This window comes from Pan paniscus, chromosome 7, assembly GCF_029289425.2.
Source record: "Pan paniscus chromosome 7, NHGRI_mPanPan1-v2.0_pri, whole genome shotgun sequence".
Classification (NCBI taxonomy): Eukaryota; Metazoa; Chordata; class Mammalia; order Primates; family Hominidae; genus Pan; species Pan paniscus.
The window spans coordinates 130,273,803-130,301,563 of record NC_073256.2 but is presented as its reverse complement, the minus strand read 5'-3'; the positions used below and the strand labels follow the sequence as shown (position 1 = coordinate 130,301,563).

The following is a 27,761-nucleotide window of genomic DNA, read 5'->3' as shown; positions in this document are numbered from 1 at the left end:
AGCTAATTGATTCATGGAATATGACAGCTGTAACTCATCTAAAGGTAACCTAATTTATTCTACTCAAAATTTTTCTCAGTGGACTATAATACTGATAAATTGAATGTGGAAAAGTTGATTTTATATTATAGGCTTAATATGGCAATAGCAACTTAATATTCTAAATTTACATTACTGACATATGCAATAATTTATTATTCCTTGTCAGCACCTCCATATAGGATTCAAGGGGTAAATATTAAACATAGGTAGTCAGTGTTTAATCTAACTGGTCCTTCCAATGTATAAAAGATTGAACAGTTCACAGACAATGAGGTAGTTGCTATGCACATAGGTCTTTGCACTTTAAATATCATTCACAAAGTGCCTTGTGGGTTACTCTTGCAAATTTCTATGACATTAACTGGTTAAAAACGTCAAGAGTAGATCAAATGGGATTTTATAGAGGAAAGTACTTTGTAAACTAGAATGCTCTATTCAAATATAAATTTTTAATATTCTTTTAATAATTTATATTAGGATTAAAAATAAACTTGATCATTTTGGATAATTTATAACATTGTGCATCACAAAGCTCAGTTCATCTATGCCTCTGTAATGTTTCCCTACTCTGAGGTGGATTTGACTTTAACTATTTAAACCTCTACTTCAACTGGTTTATTTCTCTCTGACAGCTGTTCTTAAATATAGGGCCACAGTCTTCTGGGGCTTTTTAAAATTAATGTGTTGCCACTATTAAGAGATCAAAGTTTAATATAATATAAGCCTGGAAAAATTAGATACAAATAGGTTTATCCTCATTACATTATTTAGTTTACTGCTGTCTAATAGTAGTATAGGGATGAGAACACAGGGAGTGATATAGCAATGGGAACAGTTAAAGTTAATGTCACAAGAATGAGATGTTAACCTTGCCTTATGGCTTAAAGAGGCGTATTGTATGAATATGCCTACATGTGAACTTCAAAATAGCATGTTGTGGAAATCATTAGGAAGCTTATTAACCTAAACAATATAGGATTAAATTATTTCATTTATTAGCTCTCACACTAATTTTATTTTACTTTTTTATTTGAAGGAATTTTATAACCAAGTTCTACTTTATAATCTTAACCGCTTTCTTTCCTATGATCATACCAACAAAAATGATCCCAAACATAGATCTTCATTTAATACTATTTGAAAGCTTTATTATATTCAAATGATTTTAACTCATGTCTTAAAGACATTTCTGTCACAGAAAAAAAATTATTTAAGCTCTTAATTAGATTATATTTTGCCACTTAAGTGTATGTATATTGTAATTTTTCTGAACATTTTCATGTTACTTTCTAACGCATTCTACTAGTAACCTTCAAAAGCACTTTATTTTATTGCCTTTTATCTATCAAAGTATATCATTATCCTACTATGTGCCTTTTCTTACTTTATAACACAGTTATGGATCTGTACCATACTTGACTTGTTATATAAAAATATTGTGCTTATGTAGAATTGAAGATCTATTGAAAATTGTTTAATTAAGACACCAAATCTGACCTAGTGAGTGTTATATATAAGAGATAAAGCAAAGCAGAATAAAAACATCATATAGTGACAAGTATTTATCTCTTAGTCTCCATAAAAAGAATTATCAAAATAAAAATAAAATCTTCAGCTCTCACATTTTTAATAGTTGTACTAAATTTAAAATCTTGAAATCTTTTTTTTTAATTTATTTTTTTTAAATTATGCTTTAAGTTTTAGGGTATATGTGCACATTGTGCAGGTTAGTTACATACGCATACATGCGCCATGCTGGTGTGCTGCACCCACTAACTCGTCATTTAGCATTAGGTATATCTCCCAATGCTATCCCTCCCCCCTCCCCCCACCCCATGGGAGAAAATTTTCGCAACCTACTCATCTGACAAAGGGCTAATATCCAGAATCTACAATGAACTCAAACAAATTTACAAGAAAAAACAAACAACCCCATCAAAAAGTGGGCAAAGGACATGAACAGACACTTCTCAAAAGAAGACATTTATGCAGCCAAAAAACACATGAAAAAATGCTCGCCACCACTGGCCATCAGAGAAATGCAAATCAAAACCACAATGAGATACCATCTTACACCAGTTAGAATGGCAATCATTAAAAAGTCAGGAAACAACAGGTGCTGGAGAGGATGTGGAGAAATAGGAACACTTTTACACTGTTGGTGGGACTTTAAACTAGTTCAACCATTGTGGACGTCAGTGTGGCGATTCCTCAGGGATCTAGAACTAGAAATACCATTTGACCCAGCCATCCCATTACTGGGTATATACCCAAAGGACTATAAATCATGCTGCTATAAAGACACACGCACACGTATGTTTATTGAGGCATTATTCACAATAGCAAAGACTTGGAACCAACCCAAATGTCCAACAATGATAGACTGGATTAAGAAAATGTGGCACATATACACCATGGAATACTATGCAGCCATAAAAAAGGATGAGTTCATGTCCTTTGTAGGGACATGGATGAAATTGGAAATCATCATTCTCAGTAAACTATCGCAAGAACAAAAAACCAAGCACCACATATTCTCACTCATAAGTGGGAATTGAACAATGAGATCACATGGACACAGGAAGGGGAACATCACAATCTTGAAATCTTTTTGGGTATTATAGCAAGGATTTTTGAGGATTCTGAGGAGTTCACCACAGTTAATTTTGGAGGTTAACGAAAAGGACTCTATGATAATAATCAGTATGCTTTCTCTTGAAGGTTTGAAATTATAACTTTTTCTGTGACATTTGCTTTTAGCTTCGTTAGCTATTTAACTAGCTGTTGTCATATGAAAATCTATATTAACTAATGTACTTGCCTAGGGCTTTTGCGTTTCTCTCTGAACAATGTATTTCTTTTGGGATTTTTCCTTTTTCCAGAATATTGCTTCTTTTGGAATTACACTATTTTTGAGTATACTGTGTTATGTTTCATAGAAGTATATAAGTAGAGGAAGTAAATCTACAAGAAGAAGGATGTACTCCTAGTGATAGAATTTATCTGAGGCTGAGTATTGGAGGGGCAAAGACAGGTAGCATTATTATCTTTCTAGTATACTTGAAATTGTACACAAATGACCAAGCTTGAGGTTATTAAATAGGGCAGTAGTTGGCATAAATATTGAATGAGGTAGTGAGTGACCTTAAGCATTCCACAAAGCAAGATACCCAGTAACAATATCCAGACTGATTATAACCAACAGTGTAAAGAAATACGAAAGTGTGTGAATGCTGAATTGAATTCTCTTTGTTTCGGACATAGTCTTGGTTTGGATGACATTATTTCTGCAAAAGAATGACATTAATTTTATAAGGTCAAGGAAATAGGCAATAGGTATAAAAAATGGTATTCATTATATTTTGAAGAAAAGTTTTGGTATGAGATGAAATACTTTGTAATATCTAACAAAGCTTATCAATGTAACTTAGAGTCAGAAACAAAATATTTTGAAAGTAAAGTAATTTATCATCCCTTTGGATAGAGTTTATTAACATTTAATTTTTATGACTTACAAATAAACAGATTAATACCATCACTTTTACTACCAGCTTAAAATGAGAGTTGAATATTCAAGAGAAAGAAGGAATAATTAATAGTACAAGTAATGACAAGGCGGGGTGGATTGAATCCCAAACTAGTTGGAGGAATGACCCCTCTATAAGGAGCTTCACTTGCTCCAATTTTACAAGAAGGAAAGAAGAAAGAAATAATTTGAATTTGAGAAGAACTAGAATTTTGGAATTAGACTCAAAAGTACCTTTAACAGTGTAGAGCTTAAGTGGTTTTCACTTTTTTTTTTGCTAATCTTAATTTTCAAAATTTTTGCAATACGTACTTGTACAATTTTAAAACAGAAAATCTCATATTGTAAAATAATCTTAGATATTCTAATGTGCAATTACTCATTTTTGAAATTGCTAGTTTAAAGACATTTAGAGAATAATTAGACTTTTAAAGATATTAAATCAGCATTATTGTGGTCATTTTGGTAATAGTTATTTTCTTCACGTTTAATGTTTTGATGTTTTTGCTACAGAAATGGTTTGCAGATACTTTAATTTTTAGATCATCTGTCATGCCTGGATAATTTCTATTTGTACAGTGATAATTTTGAAAAATATGCATCTGCTACTTAGGGTTAAATTTCTGCATCTGTCAGGAAATTGTCTAGACCTTTTTAAATAGACCAAAAAATAATAACAACAAAAGTGCAGACAAATTTACTCTTGATGTAATGCTGTCAAGATTCATTCCTCCTTTGCTTTTTTTTTAGATCCTCTTCTATGACCCAAGCACTATTATCTGTCCTTCCATATTTCTGTATTTGTTCATATCCTGTCTATTTGATTGTAAATAAAATTATAGATTCACTATCTTGGGCCAACATAGGTAAAATTTGTGTATTTTGAAAAACCTCATATCTTCTCTGACTGACAGCTTTGATATTATAGGGTGTTTTTGCAAAATAAGTATCATTTTTAAAAAGATGACAGCACTTAAACATTGACCAGCATAATCATGAGAAGGTCAACTCTAGTTTTTCAAACAATATCATTATATATCATTTGCCTTATGACTTGGTACTTTCAAATTAAAATGTGCTCAGCCATTTGTTTTGAAATGTTGTATCAGAATGAATAATTTATTAAAGTGGAAAGTTTTATTTGGCTGGGTAGGGCAGACATCTCTTCTGTGGTGACAGATGAATTTCAGTGGATACAGCTTGTCCTCCTTGTCATTTCATGGTAACTGAATACTTTCCTAGGAATGCATACACACACACAAACACACACACGCTCACACACACACACACACATATTTAATGAGAGTGTAAGTTTTTCTTAAGTTTGACTCAAATATTAAAACAGTTAATACAGTGAAAGCACAGTGCATTTGTTTAAGATATCCATTTCCTGATGATTGAGCCTGGATTTTACTGGAAAGGCTGCTTATTTCATTGACTTCTGTCCTCTCTGTGTTGTTTTGCACTTTTATATTTTTGGTCTAGAATATGTTGAAGTGTAGCTGTGATCCTGGATGGAGATGTTTGCAAATGCCCAATATAGATGCTTTTCTTCATTAGTGGGGAAGAAATTAATGGCTTATACAATACAAATGAGTAATTAGAAATATTTGCCATCTTGGCAGTTTGGATTCTAAATCCGCATTTTAAAATATCCCATTCCCTCTCCTCCTGCAGCATAAACAGGAGCAGACCTAGAAAATCTAAATCAGAGGACATCCATGGGCCATGTGGCCAAAATGTCATATATGATGCATTTAGATGGCATCTTATAAGCTAACTTAAGATAAAATAGTAAGGTAGAAAATGGTCCTCTCATCTAGGTGATAAGGCTCCTTTCTTCCTACCTTCTTTATCTTTACACTATTTCTCTCTCTTACTGCTCCATCTTAACTTAAGCCCCTAAATCATTGTAGCAATTGTTCTACTGAGGTATGGGAAAGCAATGCACAAAGAGATGAAAATATTTATTTATTTATTTATTTTTGAGATGGTGTCTCCCTCTGTCTATTGCAGTAGCGCGATCTCAGCTCACTGCAAGCTCCACTTCCCGGGTTCACGCCATTCTCCTGCCTCAGCCTCCCCAGTAGCTGGGACTACAGGTGCCCGCCAACACTCTGGGCTTATTTTTTTATTTTTATTTTTAGTAGAGACGGGGTCTCACCGTGTTAGCCAGGATGGTCTCGATCTCCTGACCTCGTAATCCTCCCTCCTTGGCCTCCCAGAGGAAAATATTTAATTCTTAATGGATAAATTAATAAGAGCTTCATGTGTAACCTAAAATTAAAATCAAATCTTAATAATGATTAAGCTAAATGAGGAAAATGAGAATTCCTGGCAGAGTAGACATTGTAGAAAGACCAAAGGTATGAGAAAAAGTAAATTACAGTTAATGGTATTTGGAACATAAGGTTCATGTTAGGGAGATATGGGATGTGAGAATATAAACTTTATAAATGGACAAAAATAAATTTCCCCCACCAGAACTTAAATATAATTATGACATGAAATTTTAAAGTTGGGACAAATGGAGGAATACAGAGATACTCAAAATGACTTTAAAAGACAAGAACCCCTAGACTATGAGGACTTCATTTTAATCTAACTGAGGGAGATAACTGAGTGCTTGATATGTGATAGACACTGTGTAGTTTATAAATAATATTTCATTACTTTATCACAACAGACGAGAAAGCTGAAGTTTAGGGCAGAGTTAGTATTTGAAAGGAGATACCTGTGATTCTGTAGCTTAAACTGTTCACCCCTACTCTAAACTACTTTTCCCAGTGTATTAAGGGGAGAAGAACATGTTGAGATGGCTAATCTGTAGGGGAAAAATAAGTATAGAAGCTTCAGAGACCATTACTGGTAATCTTTAGTATAGTAGCAAAACAGTTACATTTATTATTTTATAATAATTATAATTATTATTATCAATTTCCTGTCTCCAAGCTAAGTGAATTAATTTTCTATAATCAAAAGAAACATGCTCAAACTCCTATCACTTGAACAAGATGTCATTTATTACTTTTAGCAAGAAGAGCCTGGTTAGAACTAGAATATCATAATCATCTGTGACAAATATGGTAACCATGATAGATCATTAATTTATTATGTTAGTGAGAAAATAGTAATTAAATGAATCCTATGGGCCAGGCCCTATACTGGGCCTTCTTCCTCCATCCCCTAAAGTTTTTACCGTCATTAGCTTGTAGCTACTACTTTTCTAATACTTGTTGCCATCATAACATCTCCATGAAAACTCGGATTTCCGTGACAGCTTGTTAACTAAACTCTTTGCTTCTATGTTTGGCCGCTTAAATTGTATCCTTCACTCAGAAACCAATGAGTTCATTTTAAAGCATAGTATTCACTTGTCTTAAACCCCTGTAACAACTGCCCAATTCTCTCAGAATGAGGGTCAAAATCCTTATCATAGCCTACAAAGTTGTAACCAATCTAACCACAACCCCAATTGCTTCCTTGACTTAATTTCACATACCCCTCTCTTTATTTTCTGTGCTCCGGTCACATTAGTATTTTTCTTGCTCTTTTTTGAACACAGCAAATGCAGCAGGCAATGGGAAATAGTGGGTGCCATGGATTATAAAAATTTAATTAACCTTGAGAGAGTATCCTGACAAAGAATATTTTTCCAGTTATAGGGATAAGGACATATCTGAGTGCATTAGACAGTCTTATATGTTAGCAACCAATAAATCTGCAAAAGATAGCTTTAATCACTCTTTAAAATCTATACATAAACTTACAATACTTTTGGAAATGTTTGACATGTTGGGAAACAAAATAGATAAGAGACTTGAGGTTTTCTTAATGGAAGCAGGGAGACAAATAAACAGTGTATTAGATAGTATATAGGAAATAACATGGAAGAAGATAATGGAATAGGCGTAGCTGTTTTACACGTAGCAGTAAGGGAGGGCCTTATGGATAAAATATCATGCGAGGAGAAACCAGAACAATTGAGAATGGGAGATACAGGACTTCTGAAGAAATGGTTTTCCAGATTGATATAACAGCAAGTGTAAAGACCCTGAAGGAGGCACATGCTTAATATCTTCAAGCCAGAGCAAGGAAGTCGATAAATCTAAAGAACAGAGATGGAAGGAGAAAGCATAGGAAATTAATCCTGCAAATCAGCAGAGACCAAATCACATCGGCAATTTTAAGGGCAATCTCTTTAGTATGAGTGAAACAGGTGATCCCTTTATTCTGAGTGAAACAGGGATGGGAAATTTGAAAGTACAACAGTGATATAATTTGAACTAACCTTTAAAAAGTTTGCTCTGGATACTATTTAAGAACAGATTGCAGGGAGGCAAGAACAGAAAGAGGAAAAACTAACAACATAGCAAGAAGGACTATTGCAATCATATGAATGAGAAATTGTGGCTCAGATTCCTATTAACACTGTAGGGCTGAAAAATGTTAGATTCTGGATTTCTAATGTGTTGCTGACAGGATTTTCCTGATGGAGTGCTTGTGAAATGCAAGACAAAAAGATGAGTTAAGAATAACTGTAAGGTTTTTGGCCTTAGCAACTTGAAGAATGGAGTTTTCATTTATTGAGATGAGAAAGAAGGAAAAGGCAGATAATTGACCGTTATGTAAACTTTTAATGTTGCTCAAGCTCTAAGAGTAGTCTAAATAAAACTTGGATTCATGACCAGGTCTAAGAAGACTGTAAATATAATCTCTCTTTGGTTATACGGATTAACTTCTAGAGATGTTGATCAGGTGTCACAATGAGTGAGAGATGACATGTAGGACTTTTTATGCCATGTTAAGGGACTATTTAGCCATAAAATGTATGGAGCCCTGTCATTTGCAACAACGTGGGTGGAACTGGAGATTGTTAAGCGAATTGAGCCAGGCACAGAAAGACAAACATCACATGTTCTCACTTACCTGAGGGATCTAAAAATCAAAACAATTAAACATGGATATAGAGATTAGAATAATGGTTACCAGAGGCTTGGAAGGTTAGTGGGGGGTGTGGGGGCGGCTAGGAGGGAGAGGGGTATGGTTAATGGGTAAAAAAAGAAATAGAAAGAATGAAAAAGACCTACTATTTGATAGCATAACAAGATAGCTATAGTCAATAATAACTTAATCATATAGTTCAAAATAACCAAAAGAATGTAATGGTATTTTTTGTAACACAAAGGATAAATTCATGAGGGGAATAAATACCTCATTCTCCCTGATTATTTCATATTGCATGACTTCATGAAAACATCTTAGGTACCCCATAAATATATACACCCACTATGTACCCACAAAAATTTAAAATATTTTTAGAAAAAACGCCTTATGAAAATCAATCAGTACAATTTTGCATCTCTAAATACATTAAATGCATGTTTATAGACACAAATGCATGTGTAAATGCATACACATGTAGAGACACATCTACAAACATACACATGTAAATACATGCCAGAAAAACACCATAATATGGTATGAACACAAGCACTGTACTGGAATTCAAGTCAGAATAGCCACATTTTGATTCACATTTACCATCTACTTAGCATGGTAAACTTAGTGAATTATTTGACCTTCGTTCTACATCTATTAACAAGATGATTAAATTTGATGATAGCTTTACATTTCTACAAGTCATACTTTCACATTTTGTTTTCCAAAATACTTTTTGTCACTATAGTACATATTTGACCTATTGGATATTGCCAGCAGAAGTGAAGCCTAGTTATTATGTTGCATCTTTCTTATCATATTTTTTGTCTTTTATTTAACTTTAGCCTTGGATCAACTGTGCAGTTCTCTTGTGATGAAGATTATGTCCTACAGGGCGCAAAGAGCATCACCTGTCAACGGATAGCTGAAGTTTTTGCTGCTTGGAGTGATCACAGGCCTGTGTGTAAAGGTAATGTTTTATAATAATGCCCTCTGAACACATTTTAATAGTTTAACCTTTATTTCATTGTAATTAAGTTGCAATTAAGTCTTTGAATTGTAATATAATCTTTAAGGAAAGATTGTGCTCATATATTTATTGATATTTATAGAAAATCTGTAAAATGTGAATCAATCTATTAGGTTCCCAAGGAATTTCCAATTAATAATCATACAACATAGACTGAAGAATAAAGTATGTAATACAAGACTCTGGAAACATTGTCGGCATTTTTTGAAAATCACAATTACCCTGTCTGTATAGGCAATGATACAGATATTTTAAAGCCGTAATTTCTTCTCCACTTGCATAGTTTGCCATTTGAATTGCTTATGTGTCCGTGTCTACAATACTTGGTAGCAGTCAAGGTAGAGCACAGGTTCTACAGTTAGTTAATTTAATCTAGAACAAACCAGTTAGTTCTCTGGCTTTATATGTCACATTATCAATAATTCCAAATAAGATATAAATATATATCTTATATTATCTGCATGTGTGTATATATATGTAAGATATACATATATATATGTATATCTTATCTGGAATTACTGGAGGTATATATATGTATGTGTGTGTGTGTGTGTGTGTGCGCGCGCGTATGTGTGTACATATATATATAAATACCAGTATGTGTATATGTGCGTGTGTGTGTGTGTGTGTGTGTATATATATATATATACACATATATATATACATATATATATATATGGCAAAATATTGACTGGACAAAACTCATTGAGGACAATTTTAAATATAGAAGAAAATATTATGAAAGGCAAGTGACATTTTGTACAGCTACTTAGAAAATAAAGAAAGGCACTAACACAACCAACTGGGGTACCTTTTTATTTTTAACATGGGAGTTCAAATGTATTAAAATCATCTGACTTTGTAGTTGAGTTTTAGTAAGTAATTCACAGTGCAAAACACCTGATTATAAGTCAATTTGACTACCCATAGTGTAAATATCATCATCTTTAAATACTAAAAAAACTAACAGATATGCCAATATCATTAGACATAAACATCAAGGTTTGCAAGAACCATATCATTGAGGTCAGTCTGATTTCAAATAATTCCTGCCAGTAGAATTAAAATCTGCACCTCAAATTTAAATATCTGTCACTGACTTGTGACAGAGTATAGAAAGAACTATTATCTCACTGAGATAAATCTTTAAAAATATGAATATAATTAAATTATGTTATATCTATATTATTATACTCCTTTTTCACCTTCTGACTGTTTCTTTGCCATTTATTCCACTTGCTTACCTTTTTCTCTTCTTTAACTGCTTGTGACCACTTGTAGGAACAAACATCAACTTTTTAAATTAATTAAACTGTTAAGTGTCAATTTAACTGTTAATCATGAAAACTAATCTTTCCCCCCTCCTTTATCCTAGCTAGCACACGCATCACCTTCCCTCAGATGAACTATTCCCACATAAATTAAATAAGCCTCCTTCTTTCTAAACTTTATAAAACTGTGTTTGAAAATGAACACCTCATCATGTCATACTGGCATTTCTGATTGCTTGTTTGTTGTTCTGGTGGTTATTATTTTTAATAATGGTGTTTCTGCATTTTTCTGTGTCTCTGTACTCGAGTTCTCTCTAGCTCTTCTTCTCTTTAAATAGTATAGCTGCCAAACATATAAAGAAACTTGACCAGTTTACACCCAAAAAACATGGTCTATAAAATTCAAGTATTCCTATAATACGAGAAAGGCACACTTTTTTATAGCTTAGAAAGAAGCATACAGTATCTCATATTTTCTTATAAAGTGAATAATGAATAATACATTTTGTAAGGGTTACTTTCATGAATGTCATGGCAGTAAATAGAACAGTAAAATGTTCTGTTTTACTGATTGCACAAGGCTGATTTCTTGTGTCCTTCACTCAAGATGAAATTATAGCCATAAAGAGCAATATAGTGAACATCATGGCTTCAAAATGATATGTTTCAAATATCCTACTTCAATGTCACATAAATTAGATATGTGCATTTTTGTTAGCAAAAACGGATGTGAAAATAGATGACAGAGAAAAGGAGATTAATGTTAATGTAGGAACAAAATCTCACACCAGAAGTTATAGCCAGATCATGGAATTTAAGATCTACATAAAGTAAGATTGAGACTACATAGCATCTTTGTTCATTCAAGACTCTCATTTTGATTAAAAAGATGAATCATACTTATGATTGTAAATTGTTCAAAGGCAAAAATAAGGTGTTATATTACACTGTTATTTTTTATAAACCCCATGGCACAAAGAGCAGCTCTGTACTGACTTGAATTTCAAGAACTATTTGTTGAATATTAATGTATGATTGGACTTTTTAGATTGCAAGATACATTATGTTATATATATAACATATGTATTCATATTCAACAATTATTATATAGGAAGTATAAAAAAAGCACATGTTCAAGATTCATATGTTGATATTATTTCATTTAAATTTACATTTTATTTTGCAGATATTAGACATAGCTGCATTTGCTCATTGCATGCAAGGCACATATGTGTATGGTTTACAAAGTCCATTTTGTTGCTAGAAATTACTGGCTATGGTAGTGGAAACAGTAATGGAGGGAACATGCTGAAATAGTAATTGAAGTTTTAAAATGACTACTGTGAGTCTGGACAAAGAGTAGTTCTCATGTTTCATGGGTTCTTGGACAGAATAAATATGCTTTTTTCCAGACAACAGCATAAATTGCAGTATCAGTGCACTGCACCTTTGAGAGATTATTAACATAGCTTCTGTCTGTGTATTGCATGGTTGAGCAATCAAGAAATGGTGATTTTTAAAGGGATTAAAAGTTCACACAGACAGCAAATTATGAATTAAAAGAGCAGTTTATAAATTAATATTAATATTTTTTACACAAACAGAGACAATTCTTATTCCATAGATGGGTTACGTATAAAAAGTATTTGCCAGTTTACAGTGGTGAAAACAATTATTCCTTTGTTGGATATGCAGTAGATATCCAAAAGCTGGAGCTTTTGCAAAAAGTAGCCTTATGTGTTGAAGATGTGTAGAATGTTCATTTTAGACCTTCCTGATACTTAAAGAAACAGTATGTGGTTGAGCATTGATAATTTTGATAATGTGGAAACATTTAAAATAGTTAATAATAATAGACTGAAGAAAAAAATGGCAAATTTTAATCTGTTTATTAGGATGGTACCAAGTAATCAAAGTCCGTTAAGTTACAAGGGCAAAAACCACTCATGGGATCAATGAAATGGGTAATTAAGGGAGGATGAGAAAAGAAGACAATGAAATGGGAAAATACTAAAAACAACCATAAAAATCATGACATCACCTTTTAATTTCTTTATTCAAAAAGCATGAAGTTGTTATTCATTTATTGTTCTACTGATCAATTTATTTTTATTCATTCAACACTTATGAACATGAGTAGGTATTCTAGATTATATACCATATGTGATATAGAGTATAAAATTATTTTTATTATTTTGTATTGATTTATAAGGCGTAAACACAAAACTAGATAATATATAATAGACTTGTTTACAAGTTAGTGCAAGCCTCTGCAAAATTCAGATGAGGAAGATTATTTCCATGTTTGGAAATGGCCGTTGAGTTGGAGAAAATAATATGTGGGCAGAACTTGGAAATTATTGTGGATATAGGCAGAGGAAGATGGATGTGAAAGTCATTTCAAATGTAGAGAATGTATCATGGGCAATCACCATGTGAATTGACACATCTGGGGAATCAGTTTGGTCAGTTATATGAAAGGATGTAGAGTGAGATAAAATTGGAGAGGTTATCTTATGTATCTCCTGGTTTGAAATATGTCTAGAAGCACTCCTAAACTTCCATTCCCATTGTCACTATTCTACAATTCCAATACGGCAACTATCACTTTTATTTTCATTTAGAGTACAATTTATCCCACCTGTTACTGACAGACTAATCCCATTAAAGTCTCGCTTTATGGATGGAGACAATGTGTTGGTGGTGGTTGTGGTGTTGCTGCAGCAGTTGCTGATGTTGCCAATTGTTAACTCTTTTGATTTCCAAAATCACCCATGATTTGCCTTTATGCAACTTTTTTTTAACTCGTACGAAAAGTTTATCCCAATGTCTCAATAATAAACAGAATTGCCACCTAGATATTCATATATGTCTAGCCTGTTCCTGAATGACCAAGCCAACCTCTCCAGGTCTTGTTCAGTTTTCACCTCCTACAAAAATTCTTTCCTATTTCAATATTCCCTTATCTCCTCATCTTCAAAATTACTTTACAATTACTGTCTTTGCCACACAATATAGCATTTAATTTTATTTTGTTTGGCAATGCTCCCTAATCATTTCATGGACAGTAGACTTGCTTCTTCAGCAAAAACCACCTCAAAAAGAACAAAATAATCAATGCCTCTAAAGTGTTCGAATTTTGAATGGATCTGTTTCAGCTGTTGCCAAAGAGGACAGTTATCAATGTGGTCTACCCATCCATTACTGTTGATAGAATAAAACAATCTAAATGAGGTTCAATTCCTTTCTTTATAAACAATAGAAAAATGGGTGTACAGGTTATATGATAGACAACTACTGGTCAAACCTAAGAGCTGTGACCCTCACTAACTCATATTTATTAAAAGCTCAGGGTCTTAACTTTTTCAAAATTATTTTACATATGTTACAAATTCCCTCTTATATATTATTCCTCTTCTCAGTGTTTAGCTCAGTGACCCACTGCACCCATATTTTTATACATACAGTAGCTGCTAAATAATAGTTTAAGAAATATTATAGGAAGATTTAATTAATTGTAACCAACAGTTTGAGAAGGTAGTAATAAGATCATTGCAACTACAGAAAGTTGCTCTAGTAGGCTTCCTGTTATGCAAAAGTAATTAGAAAATTTTGCCCAAGAGCATATCAGAACCTGCTGAAATTTATCAGCCAGAAATACATATAGCAGGTGTTTTTCTGTAGTTGTTGACGCCTTCTTAGTTTTGTGGAACATTCTTACAGATGAAATGATGCATAATAAGGATGATATTAGCAATTAATAGAGTGACATATGGTGAAGGAGATAGGCAGATGGTGTAGATATGGAAGTTTATCACACATTCATATTTCTTAGTGGTTTTTTTTTCTAAAAGCCATAGATTGAAGCTTTATTAAACCATTTTGATTAGAAAACAAGCCTTACTAATCTCTAACAATTAGCAGGTTTTAATGATATCACTTACATGTTATTTGATGGAGATTAATAGTGATGCATTTATAGACAACTTGGTAGAAGATAGATCACTTAAATTCAAAACTCCCTGAACAATTAGAAATTTTGCATTTCAAGGGTGCCCTTCCAACAATTGTTTAGAAATACATTCTATACATTTTGCCTAGCTCTCAGATTATTATAAAAATATGCATATAATGAACAAATTCTTGATTCAGTTTTGGTACATAGCAGGAAAATCTCCACAGATATCAAAGAGAACATTTTCTTTCCAAATCATCATTTTCTAGGAGTATAACCTTGCTCATTTGCTTAATATCTTCTGAACATCAGTTTACTTATTTGTAAGTTGATGAGGGATTATTTGTAAGTTGATGAGGGATTGTATGGACTCCTTTCAGTTGCAAATTCTAAATATTCTGAAGTATATTGACTGCTTCTCTATTGAAACTTGTTAAGGATATTTTTAGTTCAATATTCTTCTTTACCTTTGAATGCTGAGAATTTGTCTCAGTTCCTGAAACACACAAGCAATAATAATTTTTAAAAATTTTAATAAACTCTTGCTAATGAAATATTATTTTTATCGCATTATGTTTTGGATATTTAAAAAAGACAGGTTTCAAATTTGTTCAGTGCCAAAACGATGGTTATTGATCGTAAAACTGCTTCAAAGTAATTTAGATTCTGCAGATCTTTTATGCTTTATTTACCATTAAAATCTACCTTTGTATATAGGTAAAAGATTATTTGTCTTCATGCATTTTTATTATGAAGTGCACCCTTGTAATATGTTGAGTTTAAACAATGTATCTTTAGAAAAATAAAGATGATTATAATGTCACTGTTGAAACTGCTATACACTAAGATATTTTTGAGAGTTTTCAAATGGGAAATAAATCTTTTAATTCTTAAAATGTATTAGTAACAATTCTAAATTTTGGGAGAGAAAAATACAAAAGAAAACAACTCTTTAACTTTTAGCTAATATAATTTTAAAAGCCTAAAAATTTGAAATTTAATGGGGATAAAATGAGCCACATCATGCCCAAACAACAAATAACCAAGGAAAAAAAGACTGCAATAACCATATTAGTAATGAATGCTTTTGCTAAACTAAAAAACCAAGCACTGAAAAAAATCTGAAATGTAATGTCTTAATGCAAGGATGAACAAATGAAAAGCTAATAAAATCAGCACAGTAATTGCAATTTTGGAGGAGAAGCTACCTATATAAAAGGAAATGTTGAAAAATTATTAAAATAGAATAACTTTTTGTGTTCATAGTAAACTTATGAAATCTCTTAAAATTCCCCTGTGATGTAGAAAAACTTATTTCCTATATTTGCTGAAAATATGTGCTACTAGCAAAAAGCATCTTGAAGATCTGTGATGACTTAATAGCCTTTCCACTAATTCTGATCACATAAAAAGTTGGAAAACTTAAATATACTACGGTTAGGATTCCCTTATTTAGCTTCCCCACAGTAAAATCTCACTTTGTTTCAAAATAATAGCTGGGCTAGCTCTGGGAAGGAGGGTTTATAGATAACAGTGATCACACTGTAACCTTTAGAATGTCTGATGCTATGTATATGCACTCAAAATGTATAATTGTACCATGCAAAGTGAAAGAAACAATAGGAAAGGGAAAAATGATGAAACCTGGGAACCAAAGAGGAAACAAAAGGCATAGGCAGAATATATACAGACATTATTGATGAGAAAGAGATAAACTTTTATCCTTTAAATTGAATTTATTTGAAGTTGTAAAAGTCACTGGTCTTCTGCTTGATATGAACCTTCAGAATTTATGACATTTTGGCAGACCTTTCCTCATATTAAGGCATGAAGTATGTTCTTCTGCTTAGTTTGTCTTACAGTAATTTTTGTGGAGCTAGGTAAATAGTGTCAACATCCCAAACAAATAGCAATGCCTGGCACATGGCAGATACTCACTAATATTTGAATGAATGAATGTTTTGTTTACCACTATGCTAGACACAATGTAAGAAGCACAGAGCAGAACTGAACAAATTATGCTGTTAAGAAATGTATGATCTCATTGAAAACACAGTACATTCAAAATAAAACAACCAGAGAACATCCCTAAAGCAACAGAGGCATGGTTGCACAGTCAATATTTGTCATAAAGACAATTCAAAACAAAGGAAAGACAGAAGACAGAAATGATAGTATTACCCTTTGGGAAATAAATTTCATTGGACATGAAAATACCGCTTGGTCATTTTATCTCTGAGGTTATTATTATTATATATTATTCCCTTATTTTGGAAATCATTCTTCTGTTTATTTAATAACAGTGATATTTTGTGGTAATTATTAGGTAAGGGGAGGGAAAAGATGAATTTTTCTCCTCAAAGAGATCAATGGGCTACTCCAGTGGGAAAAACAGCAACGAAAAAGTATGCATTACTACATATCACAATAAGAGCTACTGCAGAAAAATGAATATGATGCATTCAGTTCAAAGAAGATTAAGGAACCACTCTGCCTAGAAGAGTACAAAATTTTTTTTAGAAAAGGATAAGCAGGGATTCAAAAAGGACAGACAGAAAGACAGACATAGAGATTGAAAAACGTAAGACATTAAAGATAGAGACAACTACATATAAAGCCACAGGGTGATGAAAGGAACCGTAGAGGGAGAGAGAGAGAAAGAAGGAGAGAGAGAGAGGAGAAAAAAAAGAAAAAACAGAGGGAGAGGGGTGAGTGAAATGTGGAGGAGCATAAACTTATTGAGGATGGGAAAAATCTCTACCTGCAATGAATTTACTCTCAAGAGTGGGCGCCAAGAGTTTTAAAAGTTAGTATATAATTACAAGTTTATTGTAAATTCTATGCTAAGAGCTATACAAAAAAGGAGTGCTCCTCTAAGCCTCCCAGCACAGACCTGTTGTGGTCTGTGGACTGTAAGGAACCAGGCTCACACAGCAGGAGGTGAACAGTGGGCAAGTGGGCATTACCGCTTGAGCTCCACCTCCTGTCAGATGAGCAGCAGCATTAGATTGTCATAGGAGCGTGAACCCTATTGTGAACTGTGCATGTGAGGGATCTAGGCCGCATGCTCCTTATGAGAATCTAATGATAAATATAATGTGCTTGAATCATCCTGAAACCATACCATTCCTCCCCCGAGTCCGTGGAAGAATTATCTTCCACCAAACCAGTCCCTGGTGCCTAAAAGGTTGGGGACCACTGCTCTAGGGTACTAGGGATTGTTAAGGAAGGCGTCCACAGAAAAAAGTACCTGAGTTGAACCCTGAAGATGCAGTAAACAAGGCTAATGATGAGAACAATGGTGGATGCGCAGATTACGCCAGATTGAGGGAGCCCCGTGGGCAAAGGCTTAAAATATTAGGGACCATTATGTTTTAAAAAATGGAGTATGAACATTTTTTTTCCATATACCTGTTGGCCATTTGTATGTCTTCTTTTGAGAAATGTCTACTCAATCATTTGTCCATTCTTAATTGAGTTGTTTTCTTGCCATTAAGGTGTTTTAATTCCTCATATATTTTGGACATAAGGCCTTTATCAGGTATATGGTTTACAAATAATTTCTCTCACTTCATATGTTGTCTCTTCACCCTGTTGATTGCTTCCTTTGCCGTGCAGAAGCTCTTTAGTTTGATGCAATGCCATTTGTCTATTTTTGCTTTTGTTGCCTATGCTTTTGGGGTCATATGCAGGAAATCGCTGCCACACTAATGTCAGAAAGACATTAGTTTTCTCTCTGTTTTTTTTAATAGTTTTATACTTTCAGGTCTTTATTTAACTATTTAATCCATTTGAAATTCATTCCTTATAAGATATGAAATAAAGGTCCAATTTTCTTCTTCTACATGTGGATATGCAGTTTTCCCAGTACCATTAATTGAAACGGTATCACCTCACATCTGTTAGGTTGCCTATCATCAAAAATATAAGAGATAAGTATTGGTGAGGATATGGAGAAAAGAGAATCTGTATATACTGTTAGTAAGAATGTAAATTAGTACAGCCATTATGAAAAATAGTATGCAGATTCCTGAAAAAAATAAAAATAGAACTACCATATGATCCAGCAATCCCGCTACTAGGTATTTATCCAAAAAAAAATGAAAGCAGTATGTCCAAGACATATCTACATTCCCATATTCATTGCTGCATTATTCACAGTAGCCAAGATATGTAATCAACCTAAGTGTCATCCATTAATGGATGACCGAATGAAGAATCATCCATTGTTTTATATATAATGGATATATGTTATGTTATATATATATATATATATGAAACTCCTTGATCTTAGAAAAATCAAATAATTGAAATAAGCCACTAAAGCAAATATTGCATATTAGATTATCAGTAGATGATAACATATGACAGGAAAGGAAGGTATAAAAGCAATAAATATGTTGAAATGTCGATACTTTTGACAAACTTGAAAAAATTCATGCCTCATAAAGATATATTTGGTTATTTAATATTCTTCTCATAATGTTATACATAATGGATATATCTTATATTTATTTTATATATAATGTATATATGTTATATTACATAGCATATATAATATATAACATAATTATATTTTATATACATAACAATTAACTAAATATAGTCTAATATATACATAATATAATACATAATTATATATAACATAATATGTACATAACAATTAACTAAATATATATTACACATTAAATATATACATTACACGTAAATACACACACACACACACACATATATATATACGCACACACACACACAATGGAATACAATTCAGCCTTAAAAAAGAAGGAAATGTTATTATATGTGACAACATAGATGAACCCGGAGGAGAGTCTGCTAAGTGAGATAAGCCAGGCACAAAGACAAACATTGTATGATCTCACTTACATGTGGAATCTAAAAAGTTGAGCCTGATGACTATAGCTAGTAATAATGTACTGCATGCTTGGCATTTACTAAGAGAGTAAATTTTAAATGTTTTCACCACACAAAAGTATGTGAGGTGATGGGTATATTAATTAGCTTGATTTAATTTTTCACAAGTAGACAAATATCAAAATATCATATATACATTTTTTATTTGTCAGTTGTATCTTAATAAGGCTGGAGATATTTTAAAGTAAATGAATGAAATAAAATATAAAAGAAGGAAGATGTCATATGGTTTGAGAGAGACAAGAGTAAGAATTGTATCCAGTTTGAAGACTAGTTCAGTAATTTAGGTAAAAAGTAATATGACTTTAGATTTAGTGAATGATAAGAAAATGTAGAGAAGAGTTGAAACAGAAGTGAATTGAGGGAACAACAATATGAGGAATAGGAGGATGAAGTTGAGCCTGTGAAAGACTAAAATAGGAGCAGCTAGAAGCAAAGATTCATAACCAGAGAGAATGGTGTCATGATACCACAGCAAGGAGATATTTTATAAATCAGATGTGATCAACATTGTGAAATGCTGCAAAATGGTCAGGAAAATAAATTAAATTCAACAACCAAGAGGCCACCAGTGACCTGGGTAAAATCGTTTTCACTGGAATTAGTGATGTATAAGCCACATGGCTAATAATTGAGAAATAATGAGGTGAAAAACCTGAGGCTTTATGTGAAAAGTGGAAGCTTGCCTCTGAAGCAAAGGCAAGAGCTAGGTTTGTAGACGGAAAAGGACATGCAATGAGGAAAGATTGTTTTTAAGATGTGAGAGACTGAAGTAATGAGGACAAAGATACAATGCTTGAGAGAAGTTGAAAATACAGGTGAGATCTGAGCCAATTGTAACATTACAGTCCTAGGAGGTTAAGAATCTGAGATTCAGAATAGAGGGGATAGCATTGCCCTTGGATAAAAATTGACACATACTGTCCCTTGAGGTGAAAGACCCTGAGGAAGGAGCCGATGAAGGTATAATGTTTTTGTAGGGGGAAATGGAAGAAGGCATCATTCTGAAATGGCAGAACCCTCTACCCCTATTTTTTTCTGTAAAGTAGGTACGGTTATCTGAGGAAGGAAGAAACCCAGCAGTTCTGTGATGAAATTGGATGAAACTGAAATTTTTATGAATAGGGAGGTCAGGGAGGTCACCAAGCAGCCACTGAGAAACAGGATCTTATCCTGAGGGTTTCATTTAGCTCAGTGATCCCCATCCCTGGCTGCACGTGAAAATCACCTGGAGAGCTTTTAAAAGAAAAATCCATGCCTAACTCCCATCCTAGGTTAATTAAATCAAAGTCTCTAGAGGATAATTCAGTTAATATATTTCTCTCTGTGATAAATTGGTCAATTTAACTGCACTGAGGATCCCCAAAACAACTTAAAATGACACTCTGTTTTCTTAGGGAGTCTCTCCCTTATTCATGAACCATAACGTACTCACTGGCAGGCTGATTGGGACATTTAATTACACATATCATATCCTTGTTCTACAGAGTGGCAAAGTGGAAGTTTGATGCACTGAGGTCACTGAGTTGAAGCAGCAGCTCACGATTTCCTCTTCTAACTGGACTTAATCCAGATACTGAAAGTAATATAAATTTGCATGTTAAATTTCAAAGATGAACTCATTTTCATACTAATCATGTATTACGAGCTGGAAATGGCACCGATTTACTTCTGAGATAAGTGTTTCTTGGGAAGAAATGAAATGAGGTCAGAACTAAATGAACTGCACTTCATTTGCACTCCCACTGTCCCTTTTCAGCCATCTTTAGCTTATTTATTCCAAGGAAATAAGACACGACAAATGTAGGTTTGCAGCATCGAAATAATTTTGAGAAGAAAATTAAATAACCAAATATGCCTTTATGAAGCATGAATTTTTTTTAAAGTTTGTCAAAAGTATCAACATTTCAACATATTCGTTGCTTTTATACATCCCTTTCCTTTTGTATGTTATTATCTACTGATAATGTAACTTATGCAATATTTGCTTTAGTGGCTTATTTCGATTATTTGATTTTTTTTAAAAAAAATTTGTTTAAAATTTTACACTTCTGTTACATTGTTAAGGCCAATATTTATGACAGATTTTTTTAAGTGTTATTTTACTAGTACATATTTTTTTAGTTTGGGGCAAGGAAAAAGGAGACATCTTGGATGACTTCTTGTGTTTCTCATCTAAAAAAACGATGCTCTGAACCAATTTGGAGTTAATAAAAGTTTATGTTTATGTGCTTGATTTTGGGTAAACTTTTATTTCAGTGTTTGAATGATAAATATTCATATTTAGTAGGATTTACAAGTATATATTTATTCTGAAAATAAACACTTTGGATGTTCTAATATTGTTACTTTAACCATTAATATGTCTCACATCTCCTAGATATTTCTACTAAATTCTAAGGGAAAAAAAAGACAAGAAAACCTTTAGATATAAAAAACATAAAGCAAAAATGGCTTTCCATTAAGACTATAGAAATGACTTCTGAAAATCTTCTCACTTACCTTTATTTGTATTTACTTTGTTGTCTTCTAGCTAAAGTTTATTTCTAAATTATGCAAGGAGGACACAGGTTATTTTTCCTGCCTGTTTAAGAGTATTTTAAAAAGAACAATAAAACATCATAAAGACCATGCTGAGAAAAACTTTTGTGAAGTCTTTATTAAATGACTCCAATTTTCTTCATTTTCATGACCATAAAAATATTTATTAATAATACATATTAGCATTTATTCTGGGCTATGAATACCAAAGGCCACATCTGACTTTTCAAAAAGTTTACCCTGTTTACTATTTTCTGTCACAGGAAGTAATAACAATACTGGCTATTGTGAACCTATTTTTTTCCTCATTAAGGCAAAATTGTCTGATGAAGTTAAAACCTGGGAGGAATGTGATCAGCTCATTTTAGAATTACAATAACTAAGAAAGACAATAGTGAACATTGCCAGAGCGTGTATTTAGAATTTTAAGAGAGCAGTTTCAAACAAATTATGGAACAGATATTGAATTGCAGCTACAAAGTTATAAAGATATAAGCCACTCTTACTTTCAAGTGCTAAATGACTAGAGTCATAAAGAACTTATTTAAAGAAAGACATTTAAGGAAACTGAAGTTGTAATATAGAGACTTTACTGAGGGTCTATGATTTTAAAGACATGTATGTATACACATATGACCCAGATTGAATATTAAATACAGGATATACCCTTCTAATAACATTGCCAGGCTGTCTGAAGCCTAAAAGATTTAGGAATATGAAATACGTTAAGCTAGTATTTCCTAAAGTTCTATTTGAATATTAATAATGAATAAATTTGGTAGAAAAGGTATTCAATGGTAGTCAGACAAATAGATGATTTGCTGTATTACTTTAACTACAGAACTTGGCAGAATCTCTAATATTATCATGTTTTTTGTTTATCATTAAAAGTAGAAATGTAGTATGTGACATAGCTACCAAAAAAATCTCATCTAGCTGAAAATTTTGAATGATGCTGGTGTGGGCTGTATTGTTTCAATAATCATGTAACTGTTCTCATCTCCAGTTCATTCCTTCTCACATTTGATTTACATATCACTACTATCATAGAATATGCTTACTTTAAAACATTACTTTTTCTGTTCTGCAGATAATTCATTGCTATATCATTCAAGTCAAAAATTGTTAACCTGGCATTTTGGAGCCTCTAAAAATTGACTCTGAACTTTTTTTATAACTTTATTTCTTCTTAGTTCCAATCATAAACACTGTTCTAAATAGGTAGATATGACCATGGTTAATATTTCCTCCCAACATGCCCCTTTAGTGAAAAGAAGCCCAGACTTAAGAGGACCTGAGTTCAGTCTCCTTTACTGTTTATTTATAATATATATTAAATTTTTCTTTAATTTCTTTTCTGTAGTAGTAACTGTACTGACTACAAATAATTAATGCTATAATTTTATAGATGAGAAAACATGTCAAGTAAATTGCCCAAGAGAACGCAGCTTTTATATGTGCTGGAACTGGGATTCAACCCAAAATGTGTGTGATTTCCAGGTCTATGTTATTTTCACTATACCGTACTGAATTAAAGAGCACAAAACACTGAAGAGTGCAGTATATACAAACTACGAATATGATGAATTTCAGTTCAGCTTTTCAAAAGTTCACGTGAAGTTTATGGCTCTTATAAAATTACTTGGAAATAAGACTGTCAGTCCCAGCATACATAAGATGTTTGGCCTTCTTAGATAGGGACTATTCTTTTCTGTGCCACCTAAACCCTAACTCAGCAGTACTTATGGATTTTGTCTAAAGAATTTTCCTGAATTAACTTTTCCCTTTTCTGATTTGTCTTTTCTGAGTCATTCCTTTGAAAAGTTCTTCCTTCCTTTTTAAAACCAGTAGTTTCTCCACAAATTTAAAAAATAACTATTTGGTAGGTAAGTATTCACAGTTTCATCTTTTATTTTCTTTATAGTCAAACATTATGATACACATTGACATACTTCGTTATAATTCAGCAGCGTACCCTAGATGGTTTGAGGTTACAATTCATTCACACATTAACTAGCTTTGAAAAAGGCAGTTTTACATCTGAATGTGCAAACCCTATGGTTGTAATATGGAAGATTAAAGACAAAAAGGTTGATCAGTGAAAGAATTTGAATGTAGGGGATGAGGAGCAGTGGAAAACTTTTTAAAGTTATTGGAATATTGAGCAATATGGAAAGAGGCTGAAACCTTGGGAGATGATAGCTAGTGAGGAATCCTTAGGTGAGGTGAAAAAAGGATTTATGAGAAGAGGAAGATCTAATATTTAATCTTAAACTGTGTTGCTGCCATGTAATTTTCCTACCTTATTGCACTGGCCCAAACCTTAAGTGGTGCTTATCCCTAGTTGTTGACAGTGGCTAGAAAAAAATAGGTAAGAAATACAAAGGGCAGTTGTCTCCTTTTCCAATTATTAGAGAGGTTTTTTGGTTGGTTGGTTGGTTGCTTGCTTTTTTGAAGAAGTTGAGGGTTCTCAGCTTTTATAGAGGTTTAATTTCATGAAAACATGAAAAGTTATATGGGTTGTTTTTTGGGGTGAAGTTTTTGATGCACTGCCTGATGGGGGTTCTAGTGATCTAAACAGTAGTCATTCTGTTGCGGCCTCGTGAACTCCCATGAATACTTCATAGGATTGTTAGAGGTACGTACCTAGAACTGTGAGGGTTTGAGATTTTACCAGACTTGCAACTAAGACTCGCTGTGTCTTAGTTGGAATTCTATACTAAATTGCCATAGATTCGGTGTCTTAAAGAAGAAGTGTTTATTACTCACAGTTCTGGAGGCTGGAAGTTTGAGATCAGAATGCCAGCATGGTTGGATTGCATTGAGGGCCCTTTTCTAAGTTGCAGACAGCTGACTTCTTTTTATATATTCACATAGTAAAAAGAGGAAGAGCTAGCTCTCTGGCCTTTTAAAAGCATGAATCTCATTCATGTGAACTCACCCTCATGATCTAATTACCTCCCAAAGACTCACGCCATTCATGCTATCACATTGGGTATTTGACATCAACATATGAATTTAGGAGGAATGCAAACATTCAGTCCATACAGCTTGCCACATTTTCACAGATGCTAGCAGAAGTCCAAAGACTCGTAGGTCAGAGACGAAGCATAGTTTACTACTCACAACAAAAGTAGTAGCCAGAATATAAGCATTGGTGCCACTTTGCTGAGCCCCAGTTCCCAAAGAGGCACATGGATAGGACCAAGTATCAGATTCTCATATATAGTAAGTTGCATTATAGGAAAGAAACCTTGGCCATAAAGAGTTGAAATCTTTTATAATTGGTGGTAAGCATTGCCCACATCTTTGCTCTGGAGGGAGACACTATCTCCATCTTCCAAAATTGTAAAATAAATTTGTGTTTTGCTTTGGAAAGAACAACTGTCCCTGAATTCCAGTGCTGTTTGACATATGAACAACCTTAAAAAGATATTCCAGAACAAAAGCAGTCAATGTCTTTGCTTGAAAGATGTGCACAACCACAAGAAACACATGGAGGATTGCCTCCTAACAATACCCACCCCTAACATCCATAACATATTGACTTTTTATATATATATATATATCCACATAGTATGTGTTTAATAAAAATCTGTTTGTCTAATAAATTGATTTGTGACCAATTAAACAAAATGAACATAAGGCCGACTATGTTAAGAACTATGATAGAGGTAATTGAAACTAAAATGTTATTCACACTGTAGCCTTTCCCAAAACATCATAAGCTAAGGGCACTGTCTACCATATATCTTTATTTTGTTATTTCTCATCAATCTAAACTTTCTGATGTATTTTCTTATGAGAATTCCCATTAGTCAGATACTTTGATTAATCTGAATGTCAGAGGCTGGAACCAAATCCATTCCATTTTTATCATACAACATTTAATTAAGATCATTATCAACAGGAATCCTAACTGCAGAATGAGGCCAATCACCAGGCACCCAGACTCAACTTGCAGAACAAATTACATCAACATCAGTGTCTACTTTAGAGAGGCAGGTGGCTTTTTCCTTAGGTTTTTATATTGTTCTTTGCACTTGTCCCAAATCTTTAATCTAGATACTTTAGGATGCATTAACTATTGCCTTGGCTCACGAGATGAAAATCTAGGGCAATTCTATCATCTAAAACAACCCTGGCCAGTAAGTTGAGGCTGACCTTAAGGTCAGAACTGAGGTGGCATCAGTGCCTTCCAGAACCGAGGTGGCATCATTGATCACTTCAGCTAATAAATCAGAGACTAACTTTATAACACCTTTTCTAATCCAATTGCTCTTATTATCATAGGATAACCACCTATCCTATGATAGGTGGGGTCCTCATAAATAATGAATCAGCTTCTCTCCCAGTAGCTCTCCTAAGTAAGCATGGTAGCCTCATATTGGCAAGATCTCCTTAGTCATCTAAAGGCTTTATGACCTATAGGTATTGTTATCTTAAACCTTGTTTCAAATGTATTTATTTATTTTAAATCAACAGACAAAATTGTATGTATTTGTCATGTACAAGATGATGTTTTAAAGTAAGTATACACTGTGGAATGGTTAAATCTAGCTATTTATAAAATGCATTATCTAACATTATTTTGTGGTAAGAACTTTTAACATTCACTGTCTTAGTATTTTCCAAGAATACGATATATCATCATTAACCATAGTCACCGCGCTCTACAATAGATCTTGAATGTCTTTTATTGATACATCTAAGGTGAATGTCACCATATTTTGGGAAGACAGCCTAGTTAATATTTAATATCTATTTTCCACATAAGGACAGTTCTCAGGTAAACATCATGTCTCTGGGGGGTGGGGTGGGAAAGCGTTGTTTAAATGTTTAAAATTATGGACCCCTATTCTTAAGAAGGACCTACATCAGCCAGGGCACTCAAGTTTACAGTGCCTTCAAAGTGCCTCCCAAATGGCTAGAAAACTGTGAGTTTCCCAATTCAGTTTTAATGATTGAATCTGGTCTTTGTTTGGGAAGGGACTCTGTCTTATTTGTTCATCCAACTAGAAAGTTGGCATTTGTTTACCTCGTGGAATGACAGAGTGACAGCTTTAGGAATAAAGGTAGAAAAAATATCTAGAGGTGTGAACAAGTGTTTTACTTTGGAAATGCAGAAGTTTGAGTCATTTGCTACTGTTTCCCGTAAGCTTATTGGTAAGAATAAGGACGATTGTGTTCAAATCAGTCAGAGACATCCAGCAGGTGATGAGAGACCTATCAATAAGTTAAATTTACGGTGTTTGTAAAAGTTTAGGAATCCCACATCAGAGTTTTTTCTTCTTAAAAAAAAGGGTCCAGGGGTAATTCTGAAAAAACAAAAATTATTAACATTTCTCCTTTCCCCATACTCCCTGAGGTCTTATGGTAACCTCCTCCCCATCATGCCAGGGTTGTTGATCCCCCTTCGCCACCATGAAATTAGTGTGTCCCATTCTAATAATAATAACTCCACCTTGTCTCCAGTCATCTTATACTCTTGTCGGAACATTTTATTCAAATGTTTTAGGGAAC

The 27,761-nt window shown here is 33.2% G+C and overlaps 1 protein-coding gene across 2 annotated transcripts in view; it reads left to right on the top strand.

Annotated features, from left to right (window-relative positions):
- CSMD3 (CUB and Sushi multiple domains 3) overlaps positions 1-27,761 on the top strand; it is a 1,211,357-nt gene that overhangs the window by 502,408 nt on the left and 681,188 nt on the right. For both annotated transcript variants that reach the window (XM_003823338.5, XM_034966508.3), the window contains one exon: positions 9,355-9,479. In XM_003823338.5, coding sequence (XP_003823386.3) covers positions 9,355-9,479 — 125 coding nt within the window. The remainder of the gene's footprint in view (positions 1-9,354; positions 9,480-27,761) is intronic.